Source organism: Corvus brachyrhynchos, unplaced genomic scaffold (genome assembly GCF_000691975.1).
Source record: "Corvus brachyrhynchos isolate BGI_N302 unplaced genomic scaffold, ASM69197v1 scaffold32, whole genome shotgun sequence".
Lineage (NCBI taxonomy): Eukaryota > Metazoa > Chordata > Aves > Passeriformes > Corvidae > Corvus > Corvus brachyrhynchos.
Window position 1 is genome coordinate 431365 of NW_008237919.1, and position 12038 is coordinate 443402.

The following is a 12038-nucleotide window of genomic DNA, read 5'->3' on the forward strand; positions in this document are numbered from 1 at the left end:
CAGGCAGCTGCAGAATTCACCCTCAAGGTAGCTCAAAGATCACTACTGCTTCTTCTCTGAGCCAAGGGAAAAAAAAAAAACAAAACCTGAAAGAAAAAACATTACCTGAGCAAAGATCAAGCAGCCAGCGATGCAAATACCACCCTGCAAAGAGCCCCGAGAAACCTTGCTGGAGAGCTTCTAAAAACTCCTGCACAAAAGCAACCTCCACACATACGCACGAGGTCCCCTGCTGCAGGGTCTTAAACATACAGGAACCATTTTGGGGCGCAGATGATTATGGGATAATGGGATATCATTATGAATCACCCTAAGACAGATCAGTAGACTGTTGTCCTCATGGTTTTGGGATATAAAAAACGAGAGTAATGGGAAGGGTGGTGTCTAAGTACTCCTTCAGCAACTGTAAGAAACAGTAATCTATGTCGGAGAGAAGGTATCAACAGATCCCCTTCACAGAATCATAGAATCAGGAAGATTGGAAGAGACCTTCAAGATCATGTAGTCTTACCATCAACCTGGCGCCACCATAACCACCTGTAACCGTATCCGAAAGTGCCACATCCGGACCCTTCTTGGGCACTTCCAGAGACAGTAACTCTACCACCTCCCTGGGCAACTCTTCAAATGCCTAACAACTTGTTCAGTGGAAAAAAAAAAATTCTGATATCTAATCTGAACCTTCTCTGGTGCAACTTCTGGGAACAGAAGACAAAAATGGGATAAAGGGCAAAAATATTATGATTGTGTTTAGTTTTAGTACTTGAAAAGTTAAGATCTTCAGTATGATCTGCATATGTAATTCTTAGGCGAAGACTTCTCTTGGGTGTACTCGGGGTGGGGGTGGTCCTGACTGTTGGTAATAGGTGTCTCTGCTATTGCATCATGCCTCTGCACAGCAGTAAGAGCTGTATGACCTGCGATTCTTTTGCTTACACTGATTCCACCAGAGAGGATTTTGCATTTATGAACATAGTTGTTGTTTTAATATTCTTTCTCTTAAGTATTCAGTTGTGATTTATATCTTGCCCTCCATGAAACTGCATATTTTTTCCAAACTTTGGATTGAAATTAATCTGTATGTAGAATGCATCACTTAGGCTGTGTCTTTTAAAACTATTTTTTTAAATGAAAACAGAAGTGTGCCACCTTTTTTTTTCTTTTTACATTTTGACATACTTTTTTTCACCTGGCACCTTTTCTTTCAGGAAACAAATGACTGCACTGATGTATGCAGCTAGAAAAGGCTATGCTCGGGTTGTTGCTTTTCTTGTTGCTCATGGATCACACATAAATGCCCAAGATGAAAATGGATATACAGTAAGTGATTTATTTTGTGTGTTGTATTTAATGATAAAAAAATTGAAGAAGCAAATACCCACTAGCTTGTTTCAAAATACAGCTTTTTGAGAAATATTCCTCAGAATTTTCTGCTTTAACACCACTTTGAGATCCTTTTGCATTAATTGTCTCCAGTTTGGGCTGTGTTTTATGGATTGAAACTATTGGGTTTTGCTCCATATGTAAAATTGGTAAAACAAGGTTGTTCTTTGCAGGCATTAATATGGGCAGCACAGCATGGACATAGAAGTGTAATTTTGAAGTTGCTTGAGCTTGGAGCTGACAAAAATCTACAGACAAAGGATGAAAAAACAGCAGCAGATCTAGCAAAAATCAATAAACATTCAGAGGTATTTCATTTCTCTTAGAAACGCAAATTCTGTGTTTTGCCTCAAAAATATGTTCATTAATTGTATAATTTTCTGTAGAAGTATTACTTTAATAACTACATTATAGCAGCTAGTTGAATACTAGTGCTGTTACATTTATAACAGACTATTTTCTGTTATAGCTTTTCACAGGGCTGTAAAGGCTATATAGTAGTGTTTTGGAAACCTTTTTTTTTATTCTTTCAGAATCATTGGCTTTAGATGAGTATACAAAACAAGGGATTATTCGTGTTTGCAGTGTTGATACGAGAAGTAGAAAAACATGTTGTTTTTTACCTATCTGCCAAAGTACGTGAGAGAATGCAGGTATCAAACTGATTTGTAGAGTATAGTTTCTCATTGAGTTTGGAGGTGAAAAGACTAAATCCAAAAAGAAGAGGAGTTGGTACTGGCTGTTTTCAAAATCTATTCTCCAAAGAAAGGTATAAGATAAGGTAAATTGGCTATCAGATCATGGAAAGGACAGCCGCTAATTATCAATGTAGAGAGCTATTGAAGACAACATGTATTCTCCTAAAATAAATATGTTTACTGCTGTATCAGATGATACATGGTGAATCAGTCAGACCATATTCCTGTGTATTTTGTTTTGAGTTACTCTTACCAATGATGTGGCTTTTTACAGTGGCTGTTCAAAAATGTATAATTTAGTCTTATGAATTGTAATTTACAGCTTGTTTTTCTTGCCTCTTTTTTTTTTCCCTGCCAGACTCAAGGGCTAGGCAGGAGAAAAAATGATAACTATGCACAGAGCTGTCAGTGGAAACTAGCAAGAGCTGTGTCTGAGGCTCAGTGATCTGCTAGCTCAGGTTACTGAAAAGGGTTACAAATGCTTTCTGCCTTTGATAAACAACTTGTTCAGCACACTTGAGAGATGGCTCTTGCCTCTTGACCTTTAGTGCTAACTTTCACACAATTGGTGCAAAGTCTTGCAGATGGTATTGTGATATTTAATGGTCATGAGCTTCTTCCAGCTTCAGGGTCTGCTCTTGAGGCTGTTGACAACCCAAAGGGGCTGTCATATAGACTATGTCTGCAGAAACTCTTTCTGGGACGGAGAATATTTTTCTTTTGTATTATTCAGGATTTGACTGGGAGTTATTTTTCTTCCAAACAGCCTGTATGGTGCTGTGTTTTAGGGTTGTGACCAAAAACAGTGTTGATAATACGCTGGGATTTTAGCTATTTCTGAGCAGTGTTTATGCAGAATCAAGGCCATCTTTGTTTCTCATGCTGCTCCCCATCTCTAGCAAGTAGGCTGAGAGTGAGCAAGAGGTTGGGAGGGGGCACAGCTGCTCATTCCAGCTGACACAAGGGGTATTCCATGCCCTGTAGCATCATGCTCAGCAATAAAATTGGGGAGCGGGTGGGCACTGGTCTGCTGGTAGGGAGGTGGTAGGTGCCTGCGTATGCATCACTTAGTTTTTGCGTTTGGTTTTTTTTCCCCTTCACATATCAAATTGTATTGTCTCAGTCCATGAAAAGTTTTCTCACTTTTACCTTTCTCATTCTCCCCCATCCTGCTGGCCTTAGTAGGGGCTTATTTGCCAGCCAGGATCAATCCACGTACTTGTGTATGTATATAAAACTGGCTAGTCACCAAAGTGGTTTCACCATTCATTTAGCTTTATTGAGGTTCTACTTCTTTTGCTGAATTTTCTTGTAACTATCTCAAAACCCGCACAGAGGCAGTTCAATGTCTGGAATCCATCAGTACTGCATAGTGATGCCTAGCAGAAGGCTTCTTCTTTAATCAGTTGAAAGAATCCCTGTCTGTCAGACATAGTTAACTTAGATTGTCAGTTGTAAATTGGTAAGTGTTATGTTTATATGTGCACTGGAAATGAAGACATGAAAAGAGTCATATGCCTTGTGCCCTTTAGAGAATTTATTGCACTGAGTATGTAGAACTCTTGTCTACAAGCGGCAAAAGTGAATGACTGTGTTGATGTTTGGCTTTTTCTGTAGTGGCAGACTTTTTTTTAGACCACGTGATAGACACTGTTGTGCTCTGTGTCAGTTCATCGTTGTGCCAGAATTTGGTTAATTGAGAAACTCTTAGTTTAGTTTCAACTTTTCATTATAGATATATGCTTTAGAGAATTGGCAGGTGTTTCATGCTCCCTGTAAGTAGTAATTGATTGTAATGCTATTCCCATATGTTTTTTATGCGTTTTGTGTTTTAATAATAATTAATTCATTTTGGCTCTTCCAGATATTTAGTTTGCTCTCTTTGGCTGCAAATCACTTGCAAGGGAGATACCATAAAACAGTTGAGCACGAGGCTATCTGCAAATTTCTGACAGCTGTCTCTGACCACAGAGTTGGGTAAATACAGTTATAGTGTAATTTTAGCTTATAAACATTCCTAAGAGGTTATATTTGTTCATATCAATGATTAAGTTGTTCTAATACATAATGTGTCTAGATTGGAGTGCTACCAAGAGTCCACAGTAAGTATATTAATGTACTATCAATTTTTCAAGATTACAAAGTTCCTTGGTAATATAAACAAAGAGCATGCTCATTTCAGCTCTGTTAAGTTCTTATGCTTCCCTGTTGCACACTCCTTGTTCTGTGGTTATCTTTTGATATTAAATATTAATACCAAATTATCATTTTATATGAAATTGTTGATGCTTTCACTGAATGCCTGTTTTCAGCTTCATTGCCACCAAGAAGGGCTATGCCCTTTTCTTTTTTCCTGAATCAATTGGAGTGTCAAAATTAAGTATGAACACCAGTTAAGCTCTGGAAGTTTTGGCAGACTGTGCCCCTGGCCCTGAGGCTTGAAGGTGCCCTGTGCCTGAAATCAGCACCTGCTTCAGCAACTTCAGAGATCCCGGATATGATTTTGTACAAGAACTTGGCTAAGAAGTCCTCAACAAACCATCCACTTTCATCCTTCAGCTTGAGATGTGTGATCTTAAAAAGACACCTTGCAGTGCCCATAGTCGGTTCTGATTGGTCAGGTTGACCCAGCTTAGCCAGCTCCTGCTGGATTTGGAATGCTCTAGTTTTGTAGCATTAGGCTGGCTGATGGGCTGATGGCAGTTGACAGGGTAATGGTTCACAGTGAAGTAGTCTCAGAGTACTTCAGACAAAGCCTCACCAGATTCTGTTCTTAGAATCCTAGAATCATTTAGGTTGGAAAACACCTCCATCAAGGCCAACCCATGACCGAACACTACCATGTCAACTAACTTAATACTAAGTGCCACATCTAGTCATTTCTTAAACACTTCTAGGGATGGTGACTCGGCTGGGCAGCCTGTTCCAATGCTTGACCGCCCTTTTAGTGAAGAAATTCCTCCAGATGTCCAACCTGAACCTCCCTTGTGTCAGCTCTCGTCCTGTTGCTAGTTGCCTGGGAGAAGAGACTAGCCCCCACCTGGTCACAGCCTCCTTTTAGGCAGTTGTAGAGTGATAAGGTCTCCCCTGAGGCTCCTTTTCCCCATGCTAAAGAACCCCAGCTCCCTCAGCCTATCCTCACTGGACTCACTCTCTAGACCCTTCGCCATCTCTGTTGCCCTTCTCTGGGCACTCTCTCCAGCCCCTCAGTGTCTTTCTTGTAGTGAGGGGCCCAGAACTGGTCACAGAACTTGAGGTGTGGCCTCACCAGTGCTGAGTACAGGGGGACAATCTCTCCCCTAATCATGCTGGCCACACAATTTCTGATCCAAGCCAGGGTGCTGTTGGCCTTCTTGGCCACCTGGGCACACTGCTGGCTTATGTTCAGCTGTCAGTGAGTACCCCAAGGTCCTTTTCTGCTGGGCCCCCTTCCAGACACTCTTCCCCCAGCCTGTAGCACTGCATGGGGTTGTTGTGACCAAGGGCTGCACCAAACACTTTGCCTTGTTGAACCTGATACAAATGGCCTTAGCCCATTGGTCCGGCCTGTCCAGATCCCTCTGCAGAGCCTTCTAACCCTCCAGCAGATCAACATTCTCACCTTGCTTAGTGTCATGTGTGGACTTACTCAGGGTGCCCTCAATCGCCTCATCCAGATCATTGATAAACTATTAAACAGGACTGGCCCCAACACTGGGCCCTGGGGAATACCACCAATGACTGGCCACCATCTGGATGTAACTCTGTTCACCACCACTCTCTGGGCCTGGGCATGCAGCCAGGTTTTAACTGAGCTACCAGCTTCTCCAGGAGAATGCTGTAGAAGACAGTATTGGAGGGTTTACTGAAGTCCGGATAGACAACATCCACAACCTTTCCCTCATCTGCTTGGTGAGTCACCTAGTCTTAAAAGGAGGCTGGTCTAGCAGGACCCGTTGTTCCTAAACCCATGCTGACTGGGCTTGATTCCCTGGCTGTCCTGTACATGCTGTGTGGTGGCACTCAAGATGCTCCTTCAGTCTTTGAAGGGAAGAGGAGGCAGACCTTTATTTCAGGGCCTAAAACAAGACAGAGCAAAGTATGTCATAACTCGGGATTTTGGCCAAAGATTCATTGAGGCAAATGCAGTAGTCCTTTCAGGATTTTGTTGGATTTGCTCTTCAATTTAATTCTTTTCATTACAGTTCATCTGATTGTTGAAAGCTGTTTAGTTATTTTTCCTCTTACACTTTTAAACCCCTTGGTAGAACAGGGAATCAAAATTGATGTTTTATATTTGTTTATAAATGTTAAACTCTGTACCTGCAGTTCAGTGTTGACTACTACTTCCTCAGTCTACCTTCTGAACAGTAGTCTTCTGACAAGTTTCTTGATGGAGTAATTTCTGCTATCTTTAATTACAGATGGTCCTGTTTTCTTGATAACCTTTTTTGGCTTAAATGGAACCAGAAGGATACCAGTTGGGAGCTGAATCCAATTAATATGAATGTTATCTGATAAGAATACTTACCTTCCTTAACCCCACTTCCACGTTTTTCAGGCTTTTGTGACCCAGCTTTAAGGTTCATTTGGAATGTTTTGTGACTTAAAATGACCTTTATGTATGAAAGTCATCCCCTTTAGGTTCAATTCAATTTATTAGACAGAAAAAACATCTATAAATTTTTGATAGATTTAAGTTGTATGCTTATAAGGTACTTCTGTCATCAGCAGGTGTGTGCAACTTCAGGTTGCTCCCAAGCTTTTCTGTAACTTCTGTAACATTTTGTTCTGGATGTCTTTTTTTTTTTTTTTTTTTTTTTTTTCAAATTTACACTGTTTTTTAACTACAGTCTTATTAATTATCTTTACAGTTCCTATTCAACTTTTGATGATATGGAAGTGTTTTTACATGGTCTTGATCTAGAACACATTAGAGGATTATTGGAGGTAATTTTGTGGTATATCTGCTACCTGTGAAGTAATCAGTGAAAGCAAAATAAACCTACTGCATAATAAAAAGGTTATATCACTATTAATATATTAATTCAAATAAATTTCTTAAACAGAAACTTATTTATGAAATGGGTAGTTAAACTGCAATGGACTAAGTTGGATTCTTTGATTATGTGCATTAATCACAACACTGGATGTTTCTAAACTAGATGGGTCTTTCATTGTTTCAATATTGGTGTTTTGTAGCTGGTTTTGTTCCTGAAAACTGAAGTAAAACAGGGAAGAAAATCAAGTTAAAACTGTTGTATTCTGAAGTTCTTTTTTGATGTCAGAAACCCCTTTGTTTTATACAGGAACAAGATATAACTTTAAGACAACTTCTGACCATGCAAAAAGATGACTTAATACAGGTCAGCTTACTACTTTATAGCTTAATTTAATTTTGTCCTCTTTTTAAAATGTTTTTAATGTCTTAACTTCTCATTATAAATGTCTAACCTTGCAAGAATTCTTTCAGCATCTTCTGCAACTTCTTGAATTTTAATGTTAATATAGACAGGCTTATTCTGAAGTATGTAATTTCACAGATCAGTGATTGATCAGGAGCAGGAAATAGTTCCAGTTTATATTTTAGTTGCTACCATTTTTAGTTTTTAATTCTGATTTCTCTGAAAGGAAGTCAGTTCTAGAATTAACAGTAGATAATACTAAACAACTCTTATAGGTGTGGTCCTCCTTTGTGAGGTGGTTATTTTTGTTGGAGAAAGAAGAGCTGTCTTACATTATAATTGCTTAAATTGTAGAATCTCATATCCCACACACGTTTGTATCCCAAAAAAAAAAAAAAAGGGAAAAAAGAGAAGATTTTGTTTCTTACAGTTCACTGCAGCTGGGAAGGTTGGTCTTTCGCTGTTTGCAAAGGTTGGTCTTTTGACTACGTGATGCATTACTGCAAGGCTTCAGTTCTCAGCTGAGATTGGTGGTTGCTTTTCATTAGTCTTTGCTGGAATTTTGCCTGTGGGAAATGAAAGGACTTTGTGCTTACAGGAGGATGCTATGATAAAATGCAATTATAGGAGTCTCATTGGAACAACATAAGTACTTCAGGCTGCGGGATTCTTCTGAGCACTCTGTACTGGGGAGCTTTGGAACCTCTGGTCTGGGATTCCAAAGACGCCTCGTAAAAACAGCCGCTTCAAGACTGCTCCCTGCTACTGGTGCTAGCCATGTCCTTAGTGTCAGCTTTTTTTCTCCTTATCCTGGTACCAGCAAGGCGTGTGTTCTAGCAGCTGGATCCAACGTTGTATTCCTTTAGAGTGGATGTCAGCAAGGATTGTTTTGCTTGACGTTTTGTCTTAAAACTGAGTAGAGTTAATTTTTCTGACAGAACTCAAAAGTAATTCTGTATTCTCAGGGGGTGCTCATACAGGGAGCTTTGTCAATGAAGAGATTTTTAAGAGTTCATCTAGGACAAAATATTATAAGGCATGTCAGTGTGTTTTGATATTGCTGCTTTTCTGAAGCCTCAGGGTCATTGGACAGCATCCTGGTGTCCTGGGATTTTTAGAACTCTAAAGCTCCTATTGATAGTAGTTTTGTCCTTTAAGGAGATTCTTGTGGATTTCTTCTCATTACTATGTGAGCTGCTGTGTTGGTCATGACTGCAATAAGTGGTAAATCTGTCTGAGTGTATGTTAATAATGATCACTTGCTTTGGTATTGTTGTCATTGCTTGTTTGTGTCCAGGAAACATTGGGGAAAGAGGAGACAATTGTGGACTTCAGTAAATGGCTAAGCTTTATGGTTCCTTCTCCAAAGAGGTGTAATTTCGCTCAAAATCATACCTTCTGTTTCGGTGTTCTAAATTGTTTGAGGCTCCCTGTTCTAAAAGCAAACAAAGCTTTGAACAAACTGAAATAACTACATGGATCAGCTGCTTCTACACAGGAAGATAATATCTGTAAGAATTGAATTGCTTTGGCTCTTAACTTTACGACAGCAGGAAACAGTTCCTGAAAAATAAGTCATCCTTTGTGCATGGACATAAATTAATTAGTGAGTCTTCAGTTGAGAAGTTAAAAAATGACATACCACTCTTGGCTTATTAGCACTTCGTAAGTTATCCTAAATTCTTGATGCAGTCTAGTTTTAGAGCTCTGCTAACGGTTTTTCCCCATGCTGCTGATAGAACAAATCTAATCTGTTTCCTTGTAACTTCAGAGTTGAAAGTTTTTACTGTGATGGCAGACTTTCAGCTAACGGCCAGCTGTTTTAAATAGCCTGGATCTTATTACTACAAAGATTAATGATGACCTCTGACGGATGCCTCTGAGCCAAGCTGCTTTATATCCAGGGAACTGGGGAGAAATCCTGTCATTAACATGATATGCTTTCTTCCATCAAACAATATCAGGAAGATATTTTCTCTGTAAATATCTTTATCTGTATTCTACAACAGAGCCTAAACAATGAGTCTTTCAAGCTGAAATCCTTGCATTCCTTAAGCTTATAAACTGTTCCATTCTGGAAAAAATGTGTTCAATATACTGGGACATGTCTATTCAACATTTGGAGGTTTTTGTCTACTACTTATGACATTCACATTTTTTGTTTTGTTTTAAGCATTCTTCTCATAAGGTAGCAACAGAAGTAATTTTGCTTCTGGATGCATTTAGGACTAAAAAGGTTTCTTCTGACATTTTATTTAGTTTAGAATAAGAGAAATTGTCATCCTGTTTTGGATTTGAGAATGTATAATGAAAAGTTGACACATCAAAATTCAAAATATAATCCAGAAATTAAACTACATAATTAGATAATTATCTGGTCTATATCACAGTTCCAGGACTCATTTCTCTGCCCCTACTCCCTGAAAAAAGCATTTAATATTTGACAGAAATGTGTCAGGTTATTAAAATTAGTGGTTACTTGGGCAAAGTGGCATTGATACAAGAGTTTATGCATAGCTTGACTGGTTTTATCTGTGCAGTATATCATCTTTCATGTGTTGAGGCCATCTTATTCACCTCTTGTCACGTTCATGCTGGAGTGTGAGCTTGGGGCTTGGATTTGGAGGGGCTGCTTTGTATGTATTTAAGTAAAGAATAAAATAGATGTTCCTAGAGTTGATCTGGCTAAAATTGAGAGTGCTTATAGTCTGTTTGACAGATATAAGGAAGTTCTTGTACAGCACTTTCGCGTTCTTAAACATGGCCACTTCACAATAATACTTGCATAATTTGGACTGCAGAGTGCAAGTGAACCAACGCCAACTTAAAAATTCACTTATCCTTCAAGAAGGGATTACTGCACTGTGGTTGTTCCATGCATTCATTCTTGCATGAGCAGTCAGATTCTGGGTCACTTCGTGTTCTTGCAGAGATGGTCTAGAAATGGGAAAGTAGTTTGGACTGATCTATCAACCTTCCGTCTCTTGGTTCTGCACCTTCTACCTCCAAATGCAGAATTACTGTGGTGGTAGAAGGCTTTATCTATAGTGACATTTATCACATTCTGTACTTCCCAACACATATTTTTCAAGATGTGGTGGTGTTAAGTGATCCGTTTGCAGAAAAACAAAATGATATTTTACTTCTAGAGGAACAAAGTGCAACATCTTCCTGATACTCTGGTCAGAAAGCTGCATCCTGATTTGCTGGTTTCAGGAATGAGAAGGTGGAGTCAAAAGCAAAGGCAGTCTTCACAATAGTCCCTACTTTAAATAAGATAGTTTTAATCCTCAAGATGCTATTGTGTAAATCAGCTTCCTTCTCCATGATGAAATGACTGCTGTAATGCTTTGTAAGCCTTAAGAAAATATTAGTTCATTACAGATAGGGCTCCACAAGGCAAACCTGAGAACTAATGAATTGAGCAAACTTACAGCTCAACACAAGTGAAGCAGATTATTTATAGGAAACCCAGATCTTTCTATCTTAAAGCTGCTAGTGATATTTGCTGAAAAGACTTCAGTAAAATTTATTCAGGTACCCATAGAAACCTGTTAGAAACTCAAAAGTTCTTGACACATGTAGTTAAATTCCCGATTAATCTTGTTGGGATTTTGCATTGCTGAAAAACTTACTTGTCTATAAACTTAACATGGTTTTGAAATGTTTAAAGGCACACTTGTGAGCCCATAGTTACCTGTTACCTGTAATTGGTGGAGAACCTGGAGGACAGTTTTATGCAGTCACAGTGAACATTGGGTGCCAGAACACTGGGTCTCAGAGAAAAGCAAGCATTTCCCTAGGCACTATCTCTTCCCTAGAATTTCGATCTGATGTGGGTTGTCAACTGTTTATTCAAAATTCTTTCTGACAGGAATCTGGGAGACTGCAAACACTAACATCTTCCAGATTTTTGAGGGTGCAGAAGGTAACTTAAAGTCCTCAGAATATCAGTGAGGGTCCCATACAGCCTAGCTTTGGAGACTCTAAGATCCTTGCTGTCTCAAATGCCAGAGTGGTCTACTCCTGTTGAGTTAGATACTCAGCTGGCACCTTAGGAACAAAGTCAAGAGGTTTTTCGCTTGTGTGGAGGAGCATCTTAGGGCTGCTGCTACCAGAAGTCCTGCATTGCACAGCAGCCTGTCAGATATGAGCAAGGAAAAGTATTGAATGTGCCACAGAAGCATTTCCCTTTTAACAAATGAACTATTCTTTAAGTGTTCTGCAAGAAAACTCTCAGCCTAGGATTTAAATATGACTTAAAATTCAATCTGAGATACTTGATGGATAGCACAGCTGCCAGTGTTTTCTGTTCTAGGCATCACTTAGAGAATCTCAGTTACATAGTATATATCTTTTGTGTTTTCCTTCAGTTAAAAAAGATGTCTTCCTGTAAAATTCTCTATTTTATGCTGATTTGATAGTTTTCACTCTTTCTTTGAGTTAATGCTGTATCACCATAATGATGATTCATTATCTTGCTGTCAGAGATGATTCTGAAATAGAAAACCTAACATCCTAACAACACAGGGGTACTTAGGCAAACTGCTTTTTTTTTTTTTTTTTTTTTTTT

The 12038-nt window shown here is 39.0% G+C and overlaps 1 protein-coding gene across 2 annotated transcripts in view; it reads left to right on the forward strand.

Annotated features, from left to right (window-relative positions):
- Positions 1 to 12038, forward strand: part of ASZ1 (ankyrin repeat, SAM and basic leucine zipper domain containing 1) — a 38471-nt gene that overhangs the window by 16897 nt on the left and 9536 nt on the right. For both annotated transcript variants that reach the window (XM_008632856.2, XM_017733076.1), the window contains exons 5-9: positions 1209 to 1320; positions 1557 to 1691; positions 3946 to 4058; positions 6935 to 7010; positions 7370 to 7426. In XM_008632856.2, coding sequence (XP_008631078.1) covers positions 1209 to 1320; positions 1557 to 1691; positions 3946 to 4058; positions 6935 to 7010; positions 7370 to 7426 — 493 coding nt within the window. The remainder of the gene's footprint in view (positions 1 to 1208; positions 1321 to 1556; positions 1692 to 3945; positions 4059 to 6934; positions 7011 to 7369; positions 7427 to 12038) is intronic.